At 38.4% G+C, this 27,939-nt stretch overlaps 1 protein-coding gene and 1 long non-coding RNA gene across 6 annotated transcripts; one reads left to right on the forward strand and one right to left on the reverse strand.

The window, feature by feature from the left end:
- Window positions 1-3,360: 3,360 nt before the first annotated feature.
- On the reverse strand, window positions 3,361-25,004 carry LOC148420868 (uncharacterized). The gene is made up of 3 exons (XR_015866095.1): window positions 24,911-25,004; window positions 11,479-11,581; window positions 3,361-5,548 (listed from the first exon to the last, which is right to left on the reverse strand). It is a non-coding gene; the product is annotated as an uncharacterized LOC148420868 (long non-coding RNA).
- Window positions 4,683-27,180, forward strand: LOC148420869 (neuronal acetylcholine receptor subunit alpha-3-like). 5 transcript variants are annotated; one of them, XM_088418970.1, is made up of 8 exons: window positions 4,683-4,950; window positions 15,640-15,779; window positions 17,608-17,652; window positions 18,842-18,951; window positions 19,485-19,692; window positions 21,623-22,225; window positions 23,482-23,754; window positions 26,027-27,180. In XM_088418970.1, exons 1-8 carry the CDS (start codon window positions 4,893-4,895, stop codon window positions 26,150-26,152), a joined length of 1,563 nt encoding a protein of 520 aa, XP_088275096.1. In that variant the 5' UTR covers window positions 4,683-4,892; the 3' UTR covers window positions 26,153-27,180. The 5 variants fall into 5 exon arrangements, with proteins under 5 accessions (XP_088275096.1, XP_088275097.1, XP_088275100.1 ...); XM_088418971.1 differs by having other exon boundaries at window positions 23,485-23,754; XM_088418973.1 differs by having other exon boundaries at window positions 4,703-4,835.
- The last annotated feature ends 759 nt before the right edge of the window (window positions 27,181-27,939 follow it).

A 27,939-nucleotide genomic window follows, 5' to 3' on the forward strand; every position in this document is an offset into this window, starting at 1 on the left:
TAAAAAGTGCATCCTTGTAGAATAAGGGATGTAATGGTTTGTTCCTTTTTTAAACAGAAAAGATTTTTTGTTATGGCACAGTACATCCCTTTTTTTTTCTTTCTATTTTACCCATGATAGCACCGATGTTTGGTTACCATTTTATTGTTGCCATGTTTTACATCACTGCATAAATGTATATATCTTGAGTTTGTATTCATTTTTTTTTTAATTTAATAAATGTGTACATGTGCCCCGTGTTTATTTTGGGGCACGGTTCCATGTTATGGCCATTCCCTGGCAAGGAAACCACGGTGGACATATAAATAGTTTCTCACTGTCCCTTGATTCTCAACGCTTTGGCTACATTTGTCTTAACTGCACGGCCACATCTTCTCAATCCTTCCGAGCAGTTAAATAGGAGTTCTGCATTATTGAACTGCCGCTTTTACATGTGTTTAAAAATCGTAAGCAAAGCTTGATGGTTCGAGCCAAGTTGTCATGTTAGATATACAACTGTGAGCAGCCCACAGCATGTGATCACAGGCGCATCACTTAGTGTGTGTGCTGCAAATCTGGTGAGAATTACCTGCGTTGTCAAAAAGATTCAAGATTCACGAAAAAGAAAACATCTGACTTGACTTTCCCGTGAAATAAAACAAGAGTTAAACCTGTAAGCCATAGTTCATCAATGTCATATGGAAATGACGGTTTGCATCTTGTAATGCGGTATTCCAACATAGGTTGTACCTGAACTTATATGCAGTACTCCGGCTTTAATGAGCAATAAAAATAAATAAATGACCCCACCAGTAGAGACTTGCCATGGCAGGACGTCTCATTTTGCATTTTGAGCCGACTGGATGTGATTTGTAACCAAAACATTTGAGGGTGTGACGAGAAGTTTGATTGTTTCTCTAATTTTTATGCCCTATCCTTTTGCTGCTTCATCCGTAATGAAACTATCCACGCTGTTGACTTTAACGAGTGAGGCGCTTAGACAGCACTTATGAAGGACTAACACAGCTCTTCAGCTTGTTGAAGTAAGTTTTGCCTGTGGCTCAAGATGGTGAAAGTGTCAAGACACTCCTTCTTCACATTGCATGAGTACCAATCAGACTCAAATATAACTTTATCCACCATCGCTTTTTATATGCCCTGACTTGTAATCCTGAAGACTGAGACCTTGAAATTCTGATTTGCATGGTGTGAGTGTGTGTCTGTCGGTTCTGTTTTTGAATACCACACCACATAAGGGACTTCTGTTCAGTATACTGCTGAGCTAGTACGTATTATATATAATTCTGACCAAAAATAAACGTGGCAAATTGTTTTCTTGGAGCAGACGTCAGCATAAGAAACCCCGTTTTTCACAAACCACATGACCTTCAATACCCCTGAGATGTTTATTTATTTATTTTTTTTAAATCAGCATGTGTTTCTCTGTACTCTGCATGTTTTGAAGTATCGTACCTGCAGGAGATTGTAAATCATTGGCACTGTATGTAGGTCTACTGCTGGCGCAGGTGTGCGCAATACGCATTAGTTCATGCAGAATAAAATGTACACATGGCTAGAGCCTAATTAGGCCTTTTGTTATTCAAAACAGTGACTGTGTGTGTTTCATTTTTGGACATTTGTGTTAAAATTACAGGGAAAACTACAGTAACAAACATGCCATCTTCTTCCAGGTAGAAAATTGCCCACCAACGGGGGAAAGGATTATCACAGGAAAATTACTTTGTTTTTGTCATGTGAAGTGTAATTGCAATAAAATTAGAACTGACATATTTTTCTTTTAGTTTCAGGCACTTTGGTGCACTTACTTCTTTATCTCGTTTGAGACTAAGCTGTAACCCGTATAAACAACGTTGATTTATATTGCTTTTTTAAAAAAGGGTACAGGTGTAGGTATACTTATACAATTTTTATCGATAATCTTATTTATAGACAATGCGTTGAGTGGGGGTGGCACGAAAAATGTTCTCTATTCTAGGGGGGGCTTGGCAAAATATATTTGAGAAACTGTGTTAAGGTGCCATGAAAGTCACTGCCATTTGAAACTGCTTGCACCAATAGCGTAGAATAAACAGCACGGTGCAGGTAGCCTAACATGATATATGATTTTATTCTCCCCTTTGTTGTTTCATAAAAATAGTCCAAGTGAATAATGATTGACAACCATAATGACTCTTAGACATTACCATTTCATACAGTGTCACACGAAATCAACTTCAATGTATCAAATGAGCGTGGTATAGCCCCTTTGAACTGCATCGTAAAGGGCGGCCAGTAACTGAATGAAGCGTGCAGCAAAGGCTAATTGAGAAGCTTTCCTAGACCTATCAGCAATTGAGCTACGGTGCGTCCACTACCATCCTTTGTAGAATTGCCTCAAATTTGCTGATCGCATGTGTTCTACTAAACCCACCATAGTGAGACGATCTGACCAAGGAGTGTAAAAAAGGACATTCGGATTTTATTACGTGAGATCGAGAATAAAAGCACTTATCTTCGGGTCAGGGATGTGCTGCAGATATGTGTGCGTGAATAATGCAAGATACTCTAAAAGTTCTAGCGGGGGTAGCAGATATTGTTATGTGTTACGTTTCACTTGAGGCAGAAAGATGGCACTAGTGTACGTCGGATGAACGGGAGCAGGCGCAAAGCGGAGAAAGCCTCTTTACGTGAGGTGAAAGGAGAGGTAAGGATGGCAGGAAGTATAGGATGAAAGACGTATGAAATAAAAAGAGAGATATTTAATGAATGACAAGGAGCGACTGTTGGATGAGATGAACGGGAGAGTTGCTGTGACACTAGGGAGTGAAAAAATGGTGATCTTAATGGCTTTTGGAGTGTGTGCAGCCAGGCTTTGCAAAAAGGAAACATGAATTAAACATGTCTCGGGGCAGAGCAGAGGGGCAGGCTATGGTGCGTCACACTAAACAGTCCTGGCAGAAACATTGATTCTCACCTAGTTCTTCCTTGAAGCATCTTCACTAATAAGACGGGTAAAGAAGGCGAGCATGTGATGATGTTCCGCAATGAGGTCTGATGGCATTAGCGGCAACAGCAAAAACACATTACGTCTTTTCATTATGGCTTTCATTCACTCTGGTTTTTGTGTCCTTATGTACTCGTGAGTCAACGGGGACGCTACTTTTTACGAGTGCAAGTCGTTTCGCTGGTCCTTTATGTCATATAGCGTTGATGTCTGGTATTTAAGTGGTCGCGTTTCCAATACCATCAGATTTGTGCAAAATCAGTCATTTAAAGAAAAAAAAATTCCAAACAACACACATATGCCTTTAGTCAGCTAATATTTACCATATAGCATACATAGCTGCAGGATAGACTATATGGTAACATTTGCCTAAACTAGATACATGCTCTTCAAGTACAGCTTTGCATTTGTCGTGTTTCAACATTGGATTATCCAATCATATTCAGTCCCATGCTTTTAATTGCTGCATTGTATTTTCTTTAAATTCTCAGAAAAAAGCTCCTTTGATCAAAGTAAATAATCCAAAACTACTAGTTGAAATTTTACCTTAGAGTAACTCATAGTAAAGTTCAGAAACGGTAAGAAAAAAACAAAAAAAAACCCCAACAAAAACGGAAAATGCACAGGGAAGTTCATATGGGTTACCGAAAACTCAGGCAAGCAAAACTTTTAAAAAATTACTTAAGAATCTGAATTGAGAATGGTTGGGAACCGGAATCTAGTCAAAGAACCAAAATTGCCTAAATTTAACGACCACTCTCCAGTAAATAAAAAAAAAAAATCTGGCCAACAAGACTGGTGCTTGACAGGCGCCATCTTGCAGTACAGTAGTGTACATGCCAGCCACATTTTCAATGCACATTTCTTTCCCATGCCTTAAATAATCATACATATTTAGTCCCAATATCATATTTATAGAAAATGGATGGATGGATATTACCAACAGAATACTGCAGTTAAATAGCAGTTCAAACTTGAAATCAATACTTTAATAGCATTCAGTCTTCCGTTGTTTAATTGATAGATTATTTTAGTGAACATTGCACACACGGCAAATAAATAATATATACAATCACAAATTTATAAATACAATCATATATACTGTATACCGTATATCAAATTTACAAGTCACAAGCTTTTAAACAAGATCTTATTCAATTTAGACCTTTTTTCAAAAATATTTTTAACAATATATTTTAAAACTCTTTGAGCACACCATTGATTCACATATTTTCAGTTCTATTTCATATTTATTCCATAAACTGACTCCTCGAACACACATTTGCATGACCGGTGGGAAAAACCAGCAGATAAGCCGCACTGGACCATTTGCCGCGGGGCTCAAATCATAATGAAAAAGTCATGGCTTATAGCTCGAAAAATATGGTACTTACAAATGAACACAAATTGACCGGAGCAATTTTATAAGCGGAACTCCTCCACTTCATTTCCCTATGAGAGCACTCACAAATAAGGTGGGTGTGTCTCAAAAAGTTACACTGAGGACACAACCAACATTTTTTTGAATAATTTTTCCAAATGAATTCTGTGAAATGTAGGGAATATTCAGCCATCTGTATTATTTTAAACCATATATGCTATAGTCCAACGGGGTTAATAATAAGGCTTTTCTTGCGCGCATGCATCTGTGTGTGCATCCCTGCGTAAAGCAAGTCGCAGGGATGCAGTAGACGCCAGGAAGAGGAGGAGGAGGAGGCGGGACGAGCTCAGTCACGTTTGGATCAGTAAGGAGCGACCCGGCAAACCCACAGCGGGGCTCCTGGATGAGAGACGCCGGCAGGCTACCACTTGTTTTCTCATCACATTCAACTCATTCGATTCTCTCAGAAAGGTGAAGGACAGCAGCATTAAAAAAAAAAAAAAACACACACACACACACAAATGAGAGATGTATCCGGCTGCAAAATGGACTTGTCTGGTTCTTCTCGGAGCTTTAGTGACACAAGGTAAGTAGGATTTGCCACTTGTTTTAGAGCGTTAGACAGAGTTAGAGAGGTCGACATTCATAACTTCTCTTTAAGCCGCAAGAAGTCCGAAAGAAGGTTGCTAACTCACTATGGCGTATGAAAGTACAGCGTACTACAGAGACAAGTGTAAGGAGCCAATGACTTATTTGCTTGCTGTAGACAACACATATCATAATTCCTTTCTGCTGAGAGAGAGGATGATAAACGATGTTAACCAGGCCATCAAAATGAAATGCTCGGAAGGCAAAGGAATTTTGATGAATGCAAATGTTGTTTTGGAGGCATGCTGTCAGGATTTCAGGAAAGTACATACGGATTACAGGATGTAATTCCCTTTTTGGAGCTAATGAGGAATAGTTGGGAGGCGGGGGTGTTGACCTTCTTGTCTTGTTTTGGAATTTATGTTCTCGCGGTAGTTGATGAAGCGCCTGTCTGCCTCGCAGTTAAGACGTTCTGGGTTCAAATTTCTTATGTTTTCTCCATGCTTATGTGGATTTTTGTCATTGCGTTCCGGCTTGCTCCAATTTCCGCCTTCTGCCCAAAGTCAGCCGGGGTAGGATCCAGCCCACTTTCGACCCTAAAGAAGAAGAATTAATTACTGTTTTTTTAAGTCATTAGATTGGCTGTTTTGACTCCTTCTTCTACCCCAAATTAGTTGAGAGTAAACCAACTGTGTATCTAAGTATAATGGCCCATAGAGGAATCCATTTTGCTCCAATCGCTTCAAAACTGAAGACCTAATTCTTAATAACCTACTCATCCATATTTTAATCCGTTATTAGGCCCATGTCTTTACAAATGATGGGTGGTTTTGAAAAACAGCAATCTCTAGTGGTTAAACTATAGAATTGAACTGAGGAAAAACATCGGAGGGGAGGGCTTTATCTGCTTTATTCACCTGTGTTCATTAGTGAGGCTGACAGCCTGGAAATATTTAGTGGAACATGGAGAGGGTAATTATGTGTGCATGTCAAACCGTTAATGCAAACATGTGGCCGCATGGTTATAAGCACAACGCTATCAAGCATATCATCTATGTCATATGTAACACCCACTTGGTATGGTTCAGTTTATTCAGCATCACATTATAGGAATCATCCAGAGCTTTTCATAAATGATTTATTTAATTGAAGAATAAAAAGGAGTCCCCCTTGTAGACTGGGGTTTGACGAATTCAGTCCTTAAAGGTTTAACTCACGTATTTGTTGTAAAACTGCACCGAACCGTGACGTCCCTAACAGTAGAAAAACCATTACGCTCCTAGTGTTTATGTACTATGTACATCATGTATATATTATATTGCACAAAATACATGGAAGTATCCAGAAAAGAGAACTGCCTTCTACCTTTTTTTGTACTTCATTTGAACATGCAGTTTGCGCTGTCTTAACATCATATTCTCAAAGGATATTACAGTAATGACACATCAATGTAAACACACACAGGTGATATATGACAGCTGAATGCAGTTTGCACCTGTTTTCCCCCTTATTGCCACATATGGCGAAGAAAAATGCTTGCTTTGCGCCAAAAACACCAAAGCAGAACAATGGCTGTAGGGAAGAAATTCTGTAACTCCATTCAAACCGCCTACTCAACCTAATGTTATTTTTGCGGTAGTCCATTCTATTTTTTACTTTTTTCATTCCACTATTCATTATTTATTGTCAAACATAATGCAAGATGTTGTAGTATACAGTATTCTTAAGTGCCAAGAAAGGCAACTTGAAATAGAATACATCATTGTTGTGAAATTATTGAAGCGCAAACTTTGGTTCTCATTGAGGTGCTGCAAACAAGATTGTCAGAAATATGTTGTCAGTCGTCAACAAAATTCACATGGACATCTAATGACATCTAATCATATGCGCAAATATTGTAAATCTCAGAGTTTGGGCTTTATGAACATAAGCGTTTTCCTCATTGAGTGACATTAAGATGGAGTGAGCGCCCATTCATTCATTAAATCCAAAGTATCGATGCTATCACATACATTTTTTGGATGAGATTAGTGTAGGCCTATTTAGAGATGTGGATGTGAATTCACACGAAAATTGATCCTTGTTTTCTGACATTATCCGATGATGAGCTTTTTTTTTTTTTTTTTTTTTAACATGAAACATTTCAAAATGGTCCAGCACAGTGCCCTCGCGTAATGGGAGCCTTCCAATGAGGGGCGCCAATTTCTTCACTATGCACTATTTCCATATTCAATGTGCTTTGGCAATTTGTGCTGGTGTTTGACTAAAACGTTGTTTATCAATGAGGCTCATTTGCATAGAGGAGGGCAATTTCTCCACAATATATATGCATATTACCTCATCTAAAAAAGTGCAAATACCACCGGCGTATTGACAAGCGTGTTGCATGGCATCTGAGTTACTCACGCGTTTTACCATCTGGGCCTGCTTTGTGATTAGACGCTAGCTGTTAGCTCTTTTTTATTTTTTACTGGTTAGCACCACTCAAAAGCCACACAATACTTCATTTAAACACACAGCGTTCATGACGATGCTTTTATTTATTTATCAAGTGGAATAAAAAAACACAAAAATGTTCAAAGCGCTCTGGTCCTGTATATAAAGTTTGAATTAAGCACTAAAATGCACTATAAATACATTCTTGTAAGCACTCACAGGCGAAAAAAACTAACAGCTACAATACCATTCGCTTTTAACCTGTGGTAGGGGAGAGACGCTTTTAATGCTTACACAATTGCCGGATATGTGACGGTGACACTCCATTCCTTAACAGCCGAGTGAAAACTGCACTGTACTCACTGAGACGAGTATAAGCTTAGTCCGAGCTAGAAAGTGAGCTAAACTCTGAAGTGATGACGCAAGACATTCTGATTGTAGTTTGTAGCTTTTAATGCACATCTTGGCATCAACATCAGCAGAGTGAAACTCAAAAGAAGGTAACTCAAACCAGCCATGTTCTTCGACAACACACATTCAGAGCAGATGTAAGACAAACTTCAATTAGCTGACAATGTGACAGCAATTACTTAAACTAACATCTACTTAAATTACATCACTTTAGCTTTCAAATATCACCGTAGCAATTGAACAAACAACATTATACATACCAGCGTTTCCCCTGTAGGTGTTTAATACAAGTCTTGTTGCGCACGGATTTGAAGCACGTTCTTTTTCCTCATCCCCAACTGCGTAACTCGCAAGCTCACCGCACTTCCTTGCTTGCGGCAAAATAAACGCATAGCTTCAAAACAAGAGTCGGCTAGAACAAATGAACAAAAACTTACCTGAAAGGCAGAAAAGTGCTAACAGTGATTCAAACATTGCCAAACTTACGGCCGTGTCAGATTGCTTCTCAGGAACAAGTTAAAACAGCAAATCTAGAACTATATTAAGATATGTAAGTATTGTTGATGGGGCAAATACTCAAGTGGCTTACAGTAATCCCTCGTTTTTCACGATTAACAGGGACTGACCCCCCCCCCCCCCCCCCGCAAAAAGTAAAAAACTATAAAGTAGCGTGGCCCTGCTTCTTTTTTCTTGTGTCCGTCTTTTCTTGTTTGCTTCTATTTTCTTGTGCATCTTTTATCTTGTTTCCTTCTTTTTTACACATGAATTTTTTTCTTGTTTGCTTCTATTTTTTCTTGCTTGCTACTTTTTTTCATGCTCTTATCTTTTGCTTCTTCATGCTCTTTTTTATTGTACTTTTTTCTTTAGCTTCTTTCTTAAGTTTTTTGTCATTTTTGTTTGCTTAGTTTTTTGTTTGTGTGCTTTGCACTTCAGGGCCACCGTAGATAGATGCTCCTCAGTAGGTTTAAATTTCATTTTGCAGGTCTTTGTCACATTTAGTCATCATTTCCCTAACATGAAAAGTCTCATTTTTGGAGCCTTTAACCATGTTCTAATGTTGATTTCTCATCCTAAACACTCCTGATTTATTATTCCCGCCTTATTTTCTATCACTGATGCATTTCTAAGCAATCTTGTTTTTCCTACGCTCTCCCACTGCCCCCGCCCGTGCAGATGAAAATGGAAGCGCAATATTACGACCGGAGCAATTCGTACCTCCTCTACACCTGTCTGAATCGCTTGTGGAAAAGAAAATATATGCCAACCTTACCCACGTGTCTTAGTTTCATTTTGGTTCTGGAGTTGTACCTGAATTTTGCACCGAGTCCGCCAAGTCAACGGCAAAATTTCATCTATTTGCTACAATGTTTTAGAAATGTAGAAAAACGTAATGTAGAAAATGCTGAAGAGGCGAAAATGTGGTCAGCACCTAATTTCCATAGCTGCTTCGATTGGCCAATACACCTACCATGTATGTTTTGGGAATGTGGGAGGAGACTGGAGTGCACAAAGAAGACTTACAAAAGCCCAGGGAAAAAATGGTTACCCCACACAGGAAGACCAGGGCGAGCTGGAATTGAACTTTGAACTTTGAGGCAGACACGCTAATCAGTCTGCCACCAAGCAGCCCTTGTGTGATCCATTCATTCATAATTTCCAACGATCCATCTGTCCGTCCATCCATCCAACCATCCCGTGTCATGGGAAGATGGCCTCGGAAACTTTGTAAACTACAGCTTCGACTGGTCGGCTGACAGTTAGTCAAATTAAATCTTGTATTCGATCATGTATCATTTAAAATGCAAAGTACATGGACTTCAAAATTTCCAAAATGTACCTTTTCAAATCCAAGTCATTTCAAGGCTGTTTTTGATTTAATACATGCAGACAAGATACAATTTCCTTACAGTATTTCAATGCGTGACTGACAAGCTAGTCAGTGAGCTGTGCAATACCACAACGGTATAACGTCTGTATGTGTGTGAGTGAGAATTTGTCTGTGTGCTAACAAGGATTATATCACCATAACATTTATAGAGCAGAACAACGAACAGAAGGGGCCTGGCTAAGCATCCAGTGACTCACAGACAAATGTGTTGAAACTATTTTATTAACACTACATTTAATTTGGATAATATGCCATTCCATCCATTTGGACACGTTCACACTTGACGTGCCATTTCACATCCAAATCTCACTTTAACTTGCATTATAAGGTTCAATTTTAATGTTTTAAGATCCACCTATGAACGTTCCACAGAGAACCTACAACTGTTAGCATGTGCCTTTTTACACTTTTTGCAATGTACAAATAAGTTACTTGTAGAATGATTGTGTTTCGCTTTTGAAAGAATCTACTAAAGGGCATAAGATTTCCTCAATGCAAATTTGTGCATTTACCTTTTTACCTGCTCATGGCGAATGCCTGAAAAATGAATGTGGGAATTTGTAAGAGGTGGGTGAGAAGATCAATATGACTGGTGAACTATGAAAGCCATTGCACCTTTTTTTAGTCAGTTTAAATGCATTTCTGGAGCCCCGCTTGACAGTGTTGTACCCCACCAGAAAGTGCTTATCCTTTGCACTGCATTTACATAGACAACAAAAGCTGACAGATCCGACGCATTGAACAGGACTTCCACTCATTTAAAACTCTCCGTATATTCAAGAGAAAAAAATGAAGCATGAAAGGCTTTCACACAGCAAGGACTCATCTCCACCAGTGCGTGTCCTCACCCCGGCTTCCTTTCCCTCCCATGGATCGTCGTCCTGAATGACACCCATCCGGAGCCATTTTTCTTTCTCACGATTCAAGTTGACCTCCAAACCTTATTGCTTGGCTGCGTTAAATATCCCTCATGAGAACTACACTTCAAGAAACCTGTGCGCCAAGTTTTGACAGCTTCAGCACATTATCTTAAATAATTCATATTGTGCATTTCAGGACATAAAATTGACATGCTTTGCACTTCAGGACATCCACTCTCTTCCGGTACTTTAAGATAAGATGCCTTATTTCCTTCTGTGATTGTGTTTTACAAAGGCCCAAAAAATGTCAGATTGTATGCCATGTGTGTTTGTTCAATAAGCATCCAGGTCATCACAGATGCTTTCAGCTAAATCCAATTTAAGCCCCGCCGCCATATTTAGATGTGCCAGATAATATAACAGAGGGTGGAGCAAATGCTGTCCCATTATTCAGAAAAGTGTCTAGATTCAAACATAGTTTGTATTGTAAAACATGTGATTATAGATTTGTAGGCTTGTATAGTATCATAATGTCACAGTGATTTTATTGGAATTACTGGAGAGAATCAACCCTAAAAGACGTCCAGTATTGTACACTCTCTCTCTCTCTCTCTGTTTCTCGTTTTTTAAACACAAAAAATCTCTTAACACTTAATTCGAAACATTACGTTTTACTTTAGGTCTGTAAAATAATCCAGCTGAGCAAGCTTGTGTACAGTATGCATTTTGGATCATAAAACCATGACTCAGAAATGCAGCACATACAATGACATCCCCAGTGATGCTGGTTGTGTTAATATCAAAATGAATCAAGCCAGTTGGTTTCACTTAACAGGACAGTCACCACCTCCCTTCTCCATCTGTCATCTTTCACATTTCGTGGGGTTTTTCGTCACTTTTACCATGTGTGGGTGTGTGGGTGTGCACGTGCCAATAATTACTGTAGGTTACGTAGCTCTTCTCAGATGCCAGTTTGCAACCGACTGTTGTCCACAATATGCCTTCGTGTCAGAGGCGGTCATTTGGGAGTCGGGCTGTTTAAAAAGTGTGGAAACAATCAGACAACTGTAAACTAGAAACAAACATGCAAATACACGTCGGTCAACCATATAAAACAGGGATGAGCAACTGTAACAAATTTGGGAGCTGGACTATGAAAATGCATACCCATCTGACTCGGAGATTTTCATTTTTATTTATTCATTTTGTAAAGCAAAGAATATGTTAGGATTTATTAGTTATTTATTAATGTAGCACACCAGCATGAATGTGTTATGCATTTAAATTTAAGGTACAATGGATGTATTATTAATTTAAATGAATTTGACATTCATTTTTCATGTTTTTTTTTTAAATGTTTTTGAACAGTGACTTGTAAGCATTTTTAAAACAGGCCCTGCATGACACAGGAAAGATGAACTAAATTCTTCAACAAGGACATCAGTGCTTGTTTTGGCACAAAAATCAGGATGCACCATTTTTTATGTTCCTGACTAGCTGGTGGACACAAGATTCAGCTTTGGTGGTCACGAAGGCAATAAGTCAAGTCAGAGGAGAAGGTTAGCAAGACCATGGAAAATGACTTGGGGATGGCTTTGAGACAATTCTGATCAACCATCCAGGATCACTGGAGATGAAAGCAGTGAACCACAACACTGTATAACGGGGACTGTGGCTTATGTCAACTAGGGACATTGTGTGTCGCTTGGAAGAGTATGTAGAAGACCTCCTTGGGCTCTCCTACATCTAACGTTTATGGAAGTTGAATCTCAGATTTATGAAAGACAGTATAGTTTTCGTCCATGGAATAGTAGACGAGCTCCTTACACTTGGCGGGGTCCTCAAGGGTGTTCTCCTAACCAGTCTACATGTATTTGGTGGACTTGGAGAAGAAGTTCGATCATCTTCCTCAAGGAGTTCTCAAGGAGCTCTGTGGGGTTTGCTTTGGAAGTAGGGGACACCGAATTCCTTTGATTGGGCTCGTTGGTCCCCATTTGGTACAGATTTTTTAAACTTTAGTCTTATGAGAAGAGTTTATGTATATTTGTTAAAGGAGTTTCTGGAGACAATTTCAGTTGAATTGCGTGGGTCTTTTTGACGTCAGTCATCTGATGTTTTCTTAAATGGTAGACCTCTATTTCACACCATTTCATATCTCCAAGCCTTACTTTCTTGTTCTGCTTTATTCCATTTTTATTTCTTGCTTTCTCACTTCGCCTCCTCTCATTCTAAATCCTTTGGTGACACCTTGCTGATGTAAACAGAATATTGATCTAGATAATAATAGGAAGGAAAAGAAAGTGAGCTTTTTTTTAAGTGTGATTCCACTGTGTAAAGGGTTTGTAGGAGGCAGAGTGGGGAGATTACTCAAACATTTGGTCGTTTTTATGACTCAGTGCTTTGAAAACAAGAAACAGGAAACTTTCTATTGGTTCAATTGATGTTGATTTGATAATGGTTTATATTTGAGATGTTTTGTTTGATTCTTTGAAGAACCAAATTCAAAGCAATGCTTCTAAAGATGTAGGTCTTCATTGAGATTGTAATTTGTTTTTTATTATTTTGGACAATATTAGAAAATAATTATACAGCTATATAATATATAAAAATATATTTGAAGTTGTTGTTTTAAAGTTGTATAAATGATTTTATTGTGTCACTTGGGAATAGATTTCCCTCTTTGCAGCCCGCAAGCTCAAACCATTTTGACACCCCTGCTCTGTATGGTGCAGTGGTTCTCAAATGGTCTACCTTCAGGAGGAAAAATATTTTACCCCATTTTTAAACCATTCATATTTCACAGAAAAATTGCACAGTGAACTCATTTGTTCCTACAACGATTCGATGATCTTGTTTTTTTAAACCCCACCCTAAAATTCCTTCTAAAAAGTGATATATTTAGGCCCAAAACAAAGTAAACTGGATTTTTTTTTTTTTTTGTGGCAGTGACAGGTCAAAGAAACACATTCAGGTAACAATGAGCCAGAAAGTAAAGAAGCAAAAACGAAATGCTTCAGAATCTCGAGAAGAGGAACAAAACAGACATGTTGAAATTAGAAGAACCAAAGTAAAAAGTGGACTTTTCTACCAAAATGGACTGCTTTATAAAGGTTGTGACATGTAGATGATGACTAATGTGACATTTTTAAATATCTATTATTGTTTTTTGCTCATGTCTTGTAAATGCAATTTGAAACTCAAACTTACTTTGTCCGTTTTATTTTGGGACTCCAAACATTTCTGTTGGGACCCATAGTCTTTTAGTGTTGCGAGTCCTGGGGGCACAGCAGTTTTCAGAGGTAAAATTCGCATTGAGTGCTAATGGTCTTGATCTCAGAACATTTTCATTTATTACAGTTTTGCCACATTGGCTGAAAAGCTCATACTGAGCATACAGTCATTCATACTCAGTTGTAGTACTTAGATGGGTACACTTATGAGAGTAAGTTTTGATAAAAGCTGTGTAGCTATCAATAATGAAGAATCATGGCTGACAAATTGTCACACTATGAGAAGAACTCATATTGTCACGAGCAGTGCTGCATACCCTGGTGTCAACAATGGTATATGTGTTAAATGCTGGAAATGATTAGTATGTAGGGGTAAGACTGCTTTGGATGCTGGCTTAGTAGAGCAGCTGGTTGCTTTCAAATTAATTCACAGCTATATTGAAATATATTGGGGCTGTGAGATTCACTTCAGTCATGTGATTCAGGTCACGGTAAAAGGTCGACGTGAAGCCCACTGCTCTTAGAAGTAATTTCCCTTTGACATTTCACTGTATATTGTCACCATATAAACAAACCATCATGAGGGGAGATTTAGGTGCCACCTCATCCAATGGAGCAGGCAATCACATTAATATTGAAATATATTACACATGTATGATTCAAGCCAAATTACCCATCCATTATTTGGAGCTGCTTATTCTCACTAGAGTCACAGGCGTGCTGGTGCCTCTCCCAGCAGTCTTCGGGCAGTAGGCAGGGGACACCCTTACACTGGTCGTCAGCTGCAGTGCACACAGTGTCGAAAAACCATGCATACACCCAATCACACGAAGGTCAATTTCAGAAGGCCCTATACACATCCTGCACATGTTTTTGGAACGTGTTAGCAAGCCTGAGTGCCCGGAGGGAGGTTCGAAGTGATTAATCTACCACTTTTGGACTGCTAAATTTGCAACCAACCAAACAATGGAGTCACCAGTACAAAGACTAACGAAGATGGACTTACTTACTTTTAAAAAGTTCCTCAATTAAAACAATGATCACATTATTCACTTTACTAGGCCAAGTTCAAAACTGCATTAGTTGTACACTTTTGGCGTACCATCTCAAAGGAAAATACTCTGCTCAACTTTCGTCCTGAGTGAGTGACAACATTGCTATAAATGAGAGATTTTGAGAATTGTTTCTAAGCGAGGACTTCAAGAAAAAATACCTGTGACAATGAGTCGGATGTGCTACTTTGGTTTAACGGATATATTTTCTGTAGAAGAAACACTATTAAAGGATCAAAGAAAGCTATTATAACAGTTAAAAATAAAATATATTTGATGATTTTACAGTAACTCCTGGGAAGGATTCCAGCATGCCTGAGACCCTCGTGTGGATAACTTAAAATAATGGATGGATTTCTCATTTGTTAATCACATTTTAGATCTGTCTTTTTACTAAGTAATCGGCCATTCATTTGAAAGAAAAAAAAAAATTCCCACGAGTGGACTGACCAGTGGAGAATGCTATTGATTTGTGAAATTCAGCAAAAATGTGGCTCGTGAAATGTTGTACTCACTTTGGACTCTAGCGATATGCTTAATATCTTAAAACCCAATTTAGACAAAGCAGTTAAACCTCTGATGATTTATGATGAAAACATATGAAGCGAAGAGCCTCAAACAGTTGAGCAACATCAATTACAATTAAAGCTTCTTTTCACCTCTTGAGGCAATTACATTCACTTGCTTCTAGTGATGATTGCGATTATGTTGCTCATTAACGTCCACTGAATGATGCTTTCCAAATTTAGAGGCAGTTACATCTAATATACCTTCTCTTGGCTTGCCTCTGTTTTCTAACTGCATTCTCAGATTGCCTGGCATCGAAGGCAGAAGACCGTCTCTTCAGAAAGCTTTTCAGGAGATATAACCAGTTCATCCGACCGGTGGAGAACGTCTCAGATCCTGTCACGGTGGAGTTTGAAGTCTCCATTTCTCAGCTGGTCAAAGTTGTAAGCTAAACTCACACAGACGCTGGATAAATGTACAGCTTCTGCTCATGGTCGGACAAGTCAAATCATTGAGTATGTCCGTCATTTAGTGACACTTGATGCCCCTTCGCAAGGTAGAGCGTTTGATTCTTTGCGACTCCTTCATCAAGGGAGGTGTTAACATTTAGAAATGTGAAAGATAAGCTGCAGGCGGAAATACGGTTGGAATACTGTAGTAGTAAATAGAGTTTTATTATTAGTTTTTTTTTAGTTGGTGCGATTTCACAGATCCTCATGTTCCAGCACTTCACATGAAACGCATGCATTTAAGTCAAAAACATTCCTGAATATCCCTCAGAGAAGTCATTTATTCGAGTCCAAAAGTAAAGCCTCAGATAAGGGGAAGAAAATTGCCTGCTGAGGTGTTTTTCAGACTTGACTGATATGGAGCTTTATCTCTTCAAGGTTACATTACGCTCAAGGGGAGTTAATAGACTTGCCAGCAAAGAAGTTCTGACTATGTCCTGTGTTTGAGAATCCTCCTCAAAACAGCCTCATAACCCAGTGTGCTAAATACTGTCAATGAACATTTCTAATAACAGTCCTGTTCACTAAGCGTTTTATAATCTGGTGCACCAATGATTTGAAAAATATAGTAATTTCAGTGGTCGATTTATAGCACATAATTCAAAGTGAGGTATAAGTAAATTTTTGGTATATCTATATAAATAGTCAATTTATTAAAAAAAAAAAAAAAACACCTTCTATAAGCTATGAATTGGATTTACATTGGCACATTAAATTTATATTTTTCCAAAATAACAGATTTATTTAAGTCAAAGTGCAGTCATAATATGTTGTGGGACTGTCAAGATTATTGAATATTTCAATGATTAACTCTTTCGGTGCCATGGACGAGAATTCTCGTCTTTTAAAATAGTAAAAACAATAATATATGCAATTTTTGTTATATACGTTTTTTTATTGAGGGTAACTGACACCCTTGACTAATGCTTACCTAATATAAGTCAATTGAGCACTGTAGTGATAACTGTGACCAATGGATGGCAGTGTTTCCACACTTATAACACAGCTATTAACTGCATGCAATTCAAAGTAAAGAATATTCTGTCGGTCTTGGAAAATTTGTGAAAATGCTCAATATGCTGGCCCTCTAGAGCAGGGGTGGCCAAGTTCGGTCCTCAAGAGCCACAATCCAGCCTGTTTTCATTGTGTCTCTTCAACTAACACACCTGATTCAAATGATTAGCTCATCAGCATGCTTTGCACAATCCTGATAACGACGCTGATTTGACTCAGGTGTGTTGGTTGAAGAGATACATTGAAAACAGTCTGGATTGTGGCTCTTGAGGACCGAACTTGGCCACTCCTGCTCTAGAGGTTTTCCTTTCTGAAAACGCTTGGTGCTAAAAGAGTTAATAGTAGAATAAGATAAACATTTATTTTGTATTAAAGTATATTAAGAAACAGTTTTTGTCCACTTATTGTGTATTAAGCAACATTGTTAATTTGGTAATGCTAAGTGATTAAAAAAAAAATCACATTCAAACAATACAGTATTATGCGGAAGGGCTTGATGTAGTACGAGGTTTTTTGAAACTTCAGTTACTAGTTCAGTCATTGATTGCCAAAGTAAACGCAAATATTTGCAAATGTTGATTAAATACAAAAGTTGATTAATATGAAATCTGGTGTCATGAAGGACATCAGCAATCAGAGAAGTTTAAACAAGGGTTCTGGTGGCTTTCCTTTCATATTAATATGCTATATTGGACCCATTTTTAATAAAGTTAAACACAAGGTCACATCCTTTTGTGCTTGTTTGCAGGATGAGGTCAATCAGATCATGGAAACAAATTTGTGGCTCAGACATGTAAGTACACACATTTAACACACAGCATTTGGTTAAAATCTTAAAAGCATTTTCCCTTATGGACCAGCACATTGCAAGTGGGCTGTCAAGGTTAGTATGGTACCAGGTCACATTTGTCAAATGCGTGCATCCTATATTATTAACGAGGCGCCGCAGAAATAGAGAGCTACACATGCCACTTTTAATGCTTGAGCCTCTCTCCATACATGCCACCATGCCATCTCCAATGTTCTAGCAGGAAAAGTAAGACATTTTAGATGGATGAAACCTTCAGTTAGCATTAGCATGTATAGTCGTGACCTCACGATGCCACCTCGTCACTCAATCGCTATGCAATGGATCTGCTTTCATGGTGTTAAATGTTATTTTTTTCTGATCACAGCATTGCATTAGAATCCCAATTTGACACAATGTTATACATGTCTGTCTGATGCAGATACTATTCAGAAGAACACGGGCGGTTGCTGTGATCTTTTGCGAAAATGCATTAAATTGTCTGTAAAGGTTATTTTTGCTCGTGGTGTATCGGCTGTCTATTTTTAAGAAGCTCGTACTGCTCGTGATGTACGTGCTTTGCGCGACAGTTTTCAAGCGCTTTCGTGTGTGTATCAGCGTGGAATCGGTGGCATTTTATAAACAATATGGCATCCAGCTCACCCGAGCAGGAATTTCATCTCTAGCTGAACATAATCCCAGATAAATGGAAAAGCCAGTGTTGCATGAAGTGGTTAATTAAACGACTCAGGTTGTTACTGGGCATTAATCCGCCTTGCTAATGAAAGACTTCATCTTGAATGGCATGCAAATAGCCAAGACTAATGGATCCACGGCTCATGAAACGTTACCTGCAGGTATGTTGACAGAATAGCAAGTGAACCTTCTCTTTCTGGTGATAGGCTACTCACACAACTCTTTTTTACGCACCTATATAGATTGACTGTACAGTACCTGATAACGTTATTACTCGCTCACTGTTACTCACTGGCTATACTACAAGCAAGCGATAAATGCATTAAAATCATTTACAAATTTTCTGAAAGAATAATAAACACAGTAAATCCTCAACAGACTGCCTGCAAAATGAATATGTAAATAAAGCATTTTGTATGCAGGGGTGGTGTCCTAAAGGGACTGCTGTTTTAACAGCAAAATCAGACTGATTATTGACCTCTTTCTATTTTGTTTTCAGATTTGGAATGATTACAAGCTGCGATGGATGCCTGATGAGTTTGATGGAATTGAGTTCATTAGAGTCCCATCAAACAAGATTTGGAGACCTGATATTGTCCTCTATAACAAGTGAGCCCTTCATCCCCGTTACATTATGTTTGTTTGTCATGCTGGCACTGTGTGAGATTTCAAAGCCTGGATTCATTGAATAACAACTCTGTTTATTAGGCCTGCGGGGCTACGTTGTTTACACTTTCCCAAAAAGAACATTTACTGCCACACTTGGTATTCAAAATAACGACACATGCAGATGAATCTCAGCTGAACACATTATGAATGTATCTCTTCGTTTTGCAATTCAGTTTTACACAGATCTAGAAATATAATAATAGACCATATGTATTCATATAATAGGATATAAATGTTATTCATTTTTATGCCTAACTGCCTAACTTTTTCTCTGATTAGTTCTAATATTGGTCCTAATGGTGAGGATGAAATCTTTTACTGGTTTCTTTCTTTTTTCCAACTCATCGCCTATTCTTCCCTTGACGTCACATTTTGCGCTTTTTTTCTTTTCTAAACACACATACACTCTTAACGTGTCTTCCATGATCATTTCAACGCTGATTTTGATACACATACATGCACGTCATATACAGTGCTGTTGGGGATTTTCTGGTGGAAGATAAAACCAAGGCACTGCTGAAGTTTGACGGTACCATTACCTGGATTCCTCCCGCAATTTTCAAATCCTCCTGCCCTATGGACATCACCTACTTCCCCTTCGACTATCAGAACTGCTCTATGAAGTTTGGCTCATGGACTTATGACAAAGCCAAAATTGACCTGGTACTCATTGGATCCAAGGTCAGTGTTTGCTTGTTTGAATAATTGTTATTTTCTTTTCTCAAGCATATGGACACCAATCTAATTACTGTAATTCTTCAAATATAGGACACATCTATGTATAAGGAGCACCCTTAATTTTAGGGTCGAATTCTGGTATTTCCTGTATTATTATGTACAGAACGCACAAACAGTGTGGCAACAATGTATAAACTTCACCAAAATACAATAATTTTCAACTTTGAAATTTCATCATATTTTCTTGTATTTAGATTTGTTCGCCCCAACCAACCTTGTGGCAGCCACACAGTCACCTGCTCTACTACAAGAACCAATTTCTTCCTAAAAGCTACTATAATATTCTGTGTGTCAACAACAATGGACTCGGACGCTGGTTTAGTCTGCTCGCTTCTTTTATTACGTCGGCTAACACACTGGTTGAAAACAACTAACTACTTCTTGTCTATCTTGTGCCATTACCTTTATTACAATAAATAAGAGTATGGCCAACCAGCCATCCATTTTCTGCTGCTGCTTATCCTCACTAGAGTCACTGGCTTGCTGGTGCCGATCCCAGTTATACACGGCCAGTAGGCGGAGGACACCCTGAACTGGTTGTCTGATATAGAAATGCGCATCTGTACATCATACCTTGGCTTATGTGGCTAATGGATGCAATCTTCCTCAAATATTGTCATAAAAATTAATTAACAAATTAATTAATTCATAATATAAATTCAAGCTGCAACTCTAATGGTTGCCTTCTCTTTAGTTTTTCATTGATCACTCAATAATCACCTCACACAAAAATGAATTTTCACTTATATAGCACTTATAGCACTACTCATTTACCTATTGAATACTTATTTTGCAGGAGAAACTGGGGTTTCAGTGTTTTGCTTGAGGACACTTTAACACAATGGTCAGGGAATTGAACCCACAACCCTTCTGGTGCAGATGACCACTCTATCACTGAGCAATGTCACCCCAAAAGCATTAACACACACCATGATGAGATTAGTGTGACCTGAGCATCCAAATTGCAATCACATCATTATACTACATGTCTATTTTATGTCCACACATGAGAGGCCTGGATTGGGTTTGAAGGAAAATAAACCATACAGTTGACATTGTATGTAATAAAAAACAAATACTGAAAAAAGGGGGGGTGAAAAAAAAATGTTCACCTGCTGTGTGAACATAGCCCGATTGTTTGTCACCACCTTCTCAAAGCTTGCAGGTTTGTTTTGTTCTTTTTTCATTTAATTCAAGTGGGTCGTCGCTACCAAGTACTGTATATCCTCTTAACAAGGGATTGAAAGTTTCCCGAGTTAAGCACAAAACACTAATGGTTGTATTGTTTTGTAAATGAAAGCCAAATAGGAACATTAAACATGCCCAAATATTCACCTAATGAGACTTGTACATACTTGCATTCAAAAGAGACTTTCATAGGCAATACAATTGGTGAGTGTCATCTTGCGGAAAAATGTATTGTTCAGTTCAATAAAGTAAAATGTTGAAAATAAAAGTCAACACATTGCTTTGATCCTAGTTTTCAAAGTCTTTTAGGCAGCAGTAATGTGCAGGTTTTTAAAAATATTTTTCAGAGAAGAAAAGAAGAAAAGCAATTTTTGGAACCCCAGTGGCTATTTAGTTAAAGTAGCACAAATGAATTATTTTTTTGTGAGAACTTTGTAAAAGGGTTAAATAATTATGTTTGGAACCATCTTTTCGCAGGACAGGCTTTCTACACTCTATGTATTTTGATTTTCAAATGTCATAGTTTAATGAAACATTTCTTAATAGTTTATATATATATTATACATATTATATATGTATAAGGGTGACCATAACGTTTAGCATAAATAGAAGGTCCATTTGTGCAATGCTAATTTGAATCGTTAATCATTGATTGATCGACTAGAGCTTTGTCTCCGTGACTTAGGTCAACCTCAAAGACTTCTGGGAGAGCGGCGAGTGGGAGATCATCGACGCTCCAGGGTACAAGCATGACATCAAGTACAACTGCTGCGAGGAAATCTACCCGGACATCACTTACTCGTTCTACATCCGTCGACTGCCACTCTTCTACACCATCAACCTCATCATCCCCTGCCTCCTCATCTCTTTCCTCACAGTGCTGGTTTTCTATCTCCCATCCGACTGTGGAGAGAAGGTCACGCTCTGTATCTCCGTCCTGCTCTCCCTCACTGTATTTCTACTCGTTATCACCGAGACCATCCCCTCCACATCTCTGGTCATCCCGCTGATTGGAGAGTATCTGCTCTTCACCATGATCTTCGTCACGCTCAGCATTGTCATTACGGTTTTCGTCTTGAACGTGCACTACCGCACCCCCATGACGCATACGATGCCCGGATGGGTACGCTCAGTGTTTCTTAAAGTGCTGCCGAGGATTATGTTGATGCGGAGACCAACTGATGACGACAACAAAGCTGGAGGGTTGGAGAACAGTGGGGAGGCAGGAGGAGCTGGAGGGGGAGGAGGAGGCGGAGGAGCCAAGAAGAGGAAGAATAACTTGACGCAGGCAAGAGCACCTTCATCCCTTTGTGGACAGGATTGCCATGTCACGTCGTGTCATGTTCAACACTGAACCTACAGTATATTCTCTTTTCATGACTGTTGTGCGCTTGTTTTTTTTTCTATTTTCTTCTCTAAATAGTACTTTAAAAAAAATGACTTTTTCAAATTTAGTTAACGACTTATCATTGCGGTGGGTCCAATTGCCAAAATGGTGGTAACATTGTTAGCGCATCTTCCTTGTCAGGTAGCATTCCAGAATCTTTGCACATAAACAATGGATCTCAAGACTTCAAAGAGTGCACCACCGGGCATATTCCTGTAGGGCAGTGCTTCCCCTAGGTCCCCCCTAGGAGAGAGAAGGACCCCCCCCCACTTGCCACACCAACCATAAACAAGAATATTATCAATAAAAATGTATCTAAAACTTCTTACACACACACACACACACTATATATATATATATATATATATATATATATACACACACACACACACACACACACACACACACACACACACACTGAACTGAAAGATTACTATTCACAGAACGTTGGAGATTGTTAAAAAAATAAAAGACAAAAATGCACTATTCTTTTTTCTAAAATGTAAAGTCATAATTCTGATTGTGTTAAAAAAAAGGCTAATTTGTTTATGCAGTTGGTTAACAAGCTTCAGTTAATAAACCGGAGAAGTAATTCTGCATGCCATCGTCATAAAATCTCCCTGCACTGATTTGTTTAGTTACATTGCATCACAGACATCTGGTAGATGTGAAATAAGGTCATAAACTTGATTTATGCCTGATGTGTGAACCACCTCCGAAGAGCTCTGTGGTGCATGCAGTGGCAGAGCCGTTAACATATCCAAACCATCAATAATGTTTGCATGCGGGTGCTCTTCTCAGAACAGCGCGCTGCATCCATAGCATTTCATAGGGTACTTACTGGCCGTACATGAGCTATTCTTTAGTCGCCACACTGAACTGTAAAAAAACTACATTCATCAAATACTGGCTTGCAATTGATTTTGTAGTTAATGTGCACAATTTATTTCTGTTTACCGTAATAACATCAAGAGCAAACCTTCACTAATCAGATTGTTGAAATGAAGTTTCTTTTTATAAGGATAGTATGTTAAAGTAAATTCATTCATCCATTCCTTTTCTGTAGCTGCTTATCATAAGCCGGGTCGCTAGTAAATTAAAGTATGTTGTTCTTGAGTTGTATCTCAGATGTCTTTGTTTTTATTTTTGCTCTTCAGCAGGTTGGAGGGGGTTCCCTAAATTGTCTGGAGTTCGGGGACAGTACACTGTCCTCCATGGAAGGCAGCACTGGGAAAAAGCGCTCTTGCCCCAGCCAGCATGGACAGGAAAGTCCTGAATCGACAACGACCGTAAAAACAACACATCAGCTGAGCCCGCAGAACATAAATTCAGTTGTGGCCTTCTCCGTCGTCTCACCCGAGATTAAGCAGGCCATCGAAAGCATTAAATACATCGCTGAGAACATGAGGAGCCGAAACAAAGCCAAAGAGGTCAGTTGTCCTTTTGTCGCATCTGTCATGTGACTGTCTGATGCACCAAAATGAAAAGCTGAGACAGAGCACCAATGCTGAAAATCATACCACAAAAATGAATCATAATGTTGTACTGTAGCTCAGGTATCTAAAAATTCCTTGACATTACCAGTTTTGTGCTTTGCAAATTTGCCTAAGGCTATGTTCATAGTGTCATTTTTTTCTCCCACTTTCATCTACCCGATTTTTTATTCATGTAGGTGAATATACTACAATTAGTTTTTGTCAAGTCCGACCCAGCCCTCCTTTGTATGTGGATATCAATCTGGTATGTATGAAGTGTGACTACAGTCTGGATGCTCGAATAGGGTTCATTGTACCAATATGCCATTCAAAGGTGGGAAAAGACAAAACGGGCAAGCGACACATAACAATTTGCAGGTGAAAGAGAAGAAAAAAGTTAGTGATGAAAGGAAGATACTTTAGAACAAATAAACCAGTTAAAGCAGAAAACACCAAGGCGACCAACCTATATTGGAGAGAATCTTTGTCACATATATAGCACGAAACCACACAGTGCAGTCATTAAGATTAAAATTTTTGCAGAATCAAAAGGCCAAAGTCTTTCAAGGGCGAACACAAATGAATTTGGGTTAGGTTTTTTGGGGACACATTTTGGGTGCATTTCCTGCTTAATGTAAGATTTGAAGTAGAAAAATTCAAATATAGGTGCAAGGATAAGTAGGGTATCAAATGTAATTGTTGGGCATTTTACATTCAAAATCAATTTTGTGGAGCTTGTACTGTTATCGCAACGTGTTGGATACACATGGTATGTGAACGTTGTTCAACAGCAAGCCAAACTCGTTGGTTTCATGAGCCCGGTAAACTGAGCCTCTTGCTCCTTTTAATACAATTGGGGTGACTTGAGGTTCATGAACAGTCAGAGTGAAACTGAAAACAAACGAAAGTAGCATTAGCCATTTGCTAACGAAATAAATGCGTCACAAATGACTTCCATAGAAAACGAATTAGCATAGATGCTAACGTCAGCTAGCAATTAGCAATGCTAAACGAACACGTTCGCGAGCTTTTAATATGCTAATTACGTCATTAACATCCATATACATTCAACCAAAACAATGTCTAGAACACTGCAAAATGCAAGACTTACAGCCATTGGGTTCGGAGGGACAAGAAAGCACTAAGACGTCCAGCCGGAGTTATGTAAGTTGCGCACGTTGTTTTCTAAGCACGGCGTATATGCTACCGTTACGCACAGCGACTTCCTGTTTGCGCCTTCAAAATAGAGTATAAAACCGAAGCTAACTACATGGAACAAATACATGATTGTAAACAGAACTATCTTGTAAACAGAACAAAAGAACTACAACATTTTGAAGCATTTCTGAACAAATATTACTGTGGGCAGAACAGAACTAAACCACCATTGTTTTGAAGATGACAACTAAAAGTTAAACAATTAATTGCATCAAGGTGCCTGAAATAAAAAAATTAAAAAAAACAAAGCAAAACGATGCCAATCCTTATTTTATTGCAATTACACTTCACATGGCAAAACCAAAGCCTTTTCCTGCCACCCCCACACACACACACACACACAGGGGAACCTGCCCCACTATTTGAGAAGGAGTGGCTTAAATACATAATTCCAACCCGTAGGACATTTGATTTGATCCTGCAGTTGAGAAAATATAAATGGCACACAAACCCTGATACATAACGTATGAATACAAAAACACACCTAGGGAGAGCTCTGCTTGATCTCAAAACACAAATGTTGCAGATTACAGCCTGTCCCAAAACAGAACGATTTTATAATTTATTGCCACGATACTTTGAATAGAATTTTGCCAACTTTCAGAAACAAACACAAGCAGCAAAAATCCCTCAATGGCAAGTAAAGCTCTTGAATGCAAAATAGCTGTGCCAAAGCACTCAAATTGACTCATCGATTTTCACTGTAGCAGTGTCATCCATCCATCCATCCATTTTCTCAGTACAGTCGCTGGCTCGCTGGTGCCTATCCCAGCTGTCTTCCTGCAGTAGGCTGGGGACAACCTGAACTGGTTGCCGGGCAATTGCAGGGCACACAGAGACAAACAACAATTCCAAGACCCAATCGCACCTAATAGCAGTGTCTAGTAAGGTGTCAATATTTAGTGAAACATCAAGAAATGATTACATCCATCAGTTCTTAAAAGTTACCTTTATTTCTGTGACTAATGTCTTTTCTGTCATTTCGTTTTGCCTCTTCTCTCACTCAAAGGTGGAAGATGACTGGAAGTATGTCGCCATGGTGATTGACCGAATCTTCCTATGGGTGTTTGTGACCGTGTGTGTCCTGGGCACAGTGGGCCTCTTCCTCCAACCACTTTTTGGATTTGTCTCATAACCTCTCACCAATCAGTTTCCAGTTTACTGCTCTCCTGATTTAAACCTTCTGAACAAATGATCCATCTGATGACAACATTTTGACTTTAAAAGCACTTGTGGATCGGCATATTTTAATATTTGCCTTTTGCAGAGAGCAGCACACATTTTTAATGCCTCATTTTATGCCTATTAACTCTGCATATTATTTGACCACAATTACCCCCAAACAATATCATGGCATAAGAAGGCACTCACATATTCTTTTATACATAGTTTCGAAATAAGACAATTACTCACTCGTAAACTCTACAAATCCTTAACGAAGCAGCTAATATTTGGCATGTTAGAAAAGTTCATGTCATTTACAAGCTGACAAAAGGCAAACTTGTGTTGTTGAAAGTTGAAACAAAAATACTTCAAATTACTAGTCCCTTCTAGGTTTACTAATAAAGTGTATTGTAATTATTACTTACTAATTTATTATGTAAAACAGTTTATACATCCTCCAGGGATTTTACCATTTACACTTTGCTGTATGTTTGTTGTTGCACATCACAGTGAGAACCATACTACAATCATTCACCAACTCATCAACATTTGGAGTCATTTCCCTATTGATTTGTGGTGTACTAGCAATTAATGAATAAGGGCAGGCTGTATTCCATTTGTAATTAGAATCCATGTATTTCTCAATGTTCACTTTGATTAATGTTCTCCATGTTAATTGGTTTTTCTCAGTAAATATTGAATCTAATGTACTTGGTTGGTTACTCCCAAAACAGCATTCTATTTGTTCGACAGATGGATTCTAATTAAGTGGCTATTAATATTTGTTTTTCTTGCCACTCTTGATTATGTATTTTTGATGCTCCATGAGAGGCAGCATTCAGGATTGCCTTTAATTTGTTGTAATGGAATGTGCAGTTCTGACAGCAGGGATTCAATTTAATTGGGACTTTTTGATACATTGTACTAAGGGTTTATAAAATGATATCTGCCTTTCTATTGGTTTGATCTGAAATACAAATAAATATACTATTTCAAGAATATGATGTATTTCATGTTCACCGGCACAACCCACTCATCAGTCTTAGGCTTTTATTTTTATGATAGCTTTACAGTATATGTAGGAATAATTGAAAATACATGTGAGGGATTAATGACTCATTAAAATACTGACATTAAAATATTTCACACACAATTTCAAAACAAAACGCAAGGTAACAAGAACAAAAAAAAAAAAAACCCATCATAATATGACTGATTCCACCCTCATGTTGGGAACTCTCAAGTGCTCATTTCTAATAAGGGTTTACATGATTTAATTTTTTTTGTACATTGCAGGTCAACTGACATTACTTCAAATAGTTGAAGCGCCTTCTCGCTCACATTAGTTTACACTTTGTTGTTAGTTCTCATTTTCTCCAAAGGAAGAAGCTCAATGTATAATAAAGAAAAGCACATTACTACAAAATGAACATCCAGCCACTACTTGGCCCTATAATAGGCACTCACCTTTCTGAACATAAGTGCAAAGTATTGAACAGAATAAAACGCTGCTGCAGTGCACATGTGTCAAAGTGCATTAGCTAGCATTGCAACAAAAGTTAACTTTCAGAGACCAATCAAAAATAGCAACATCAAAGATAGACACAAAAGCGGGGCTTTCACAACAACATTGGTGTTGGATTACATGTTCACGGAGGTTGCTGGAAAACCCTTGTGTCTTCTGTGTGGAGAGAAAGTGTAGCAGTAACGCGACAGTATAATCAGAGAATACGGCATCACGAAATGCGTGGACAAAAA

Source organism: Hippichthys cyanospilos, chromosome 7, assembly GCF_059441005.1.
Source record: "Hippichthys cyanospilos isolate Australia breed blue-spotted pipefish chromosome 7, RoL_Hcya_1.0, whole genome shotgun sequence".
Taxonomy (NCBI): domain Eukaryota; kingdom Metazoa; phylum Chordata; class Actinopteri; order Syngnathiformes; family Syngnathidae; genus Hippichthys; species Hippichthys cyanospilos.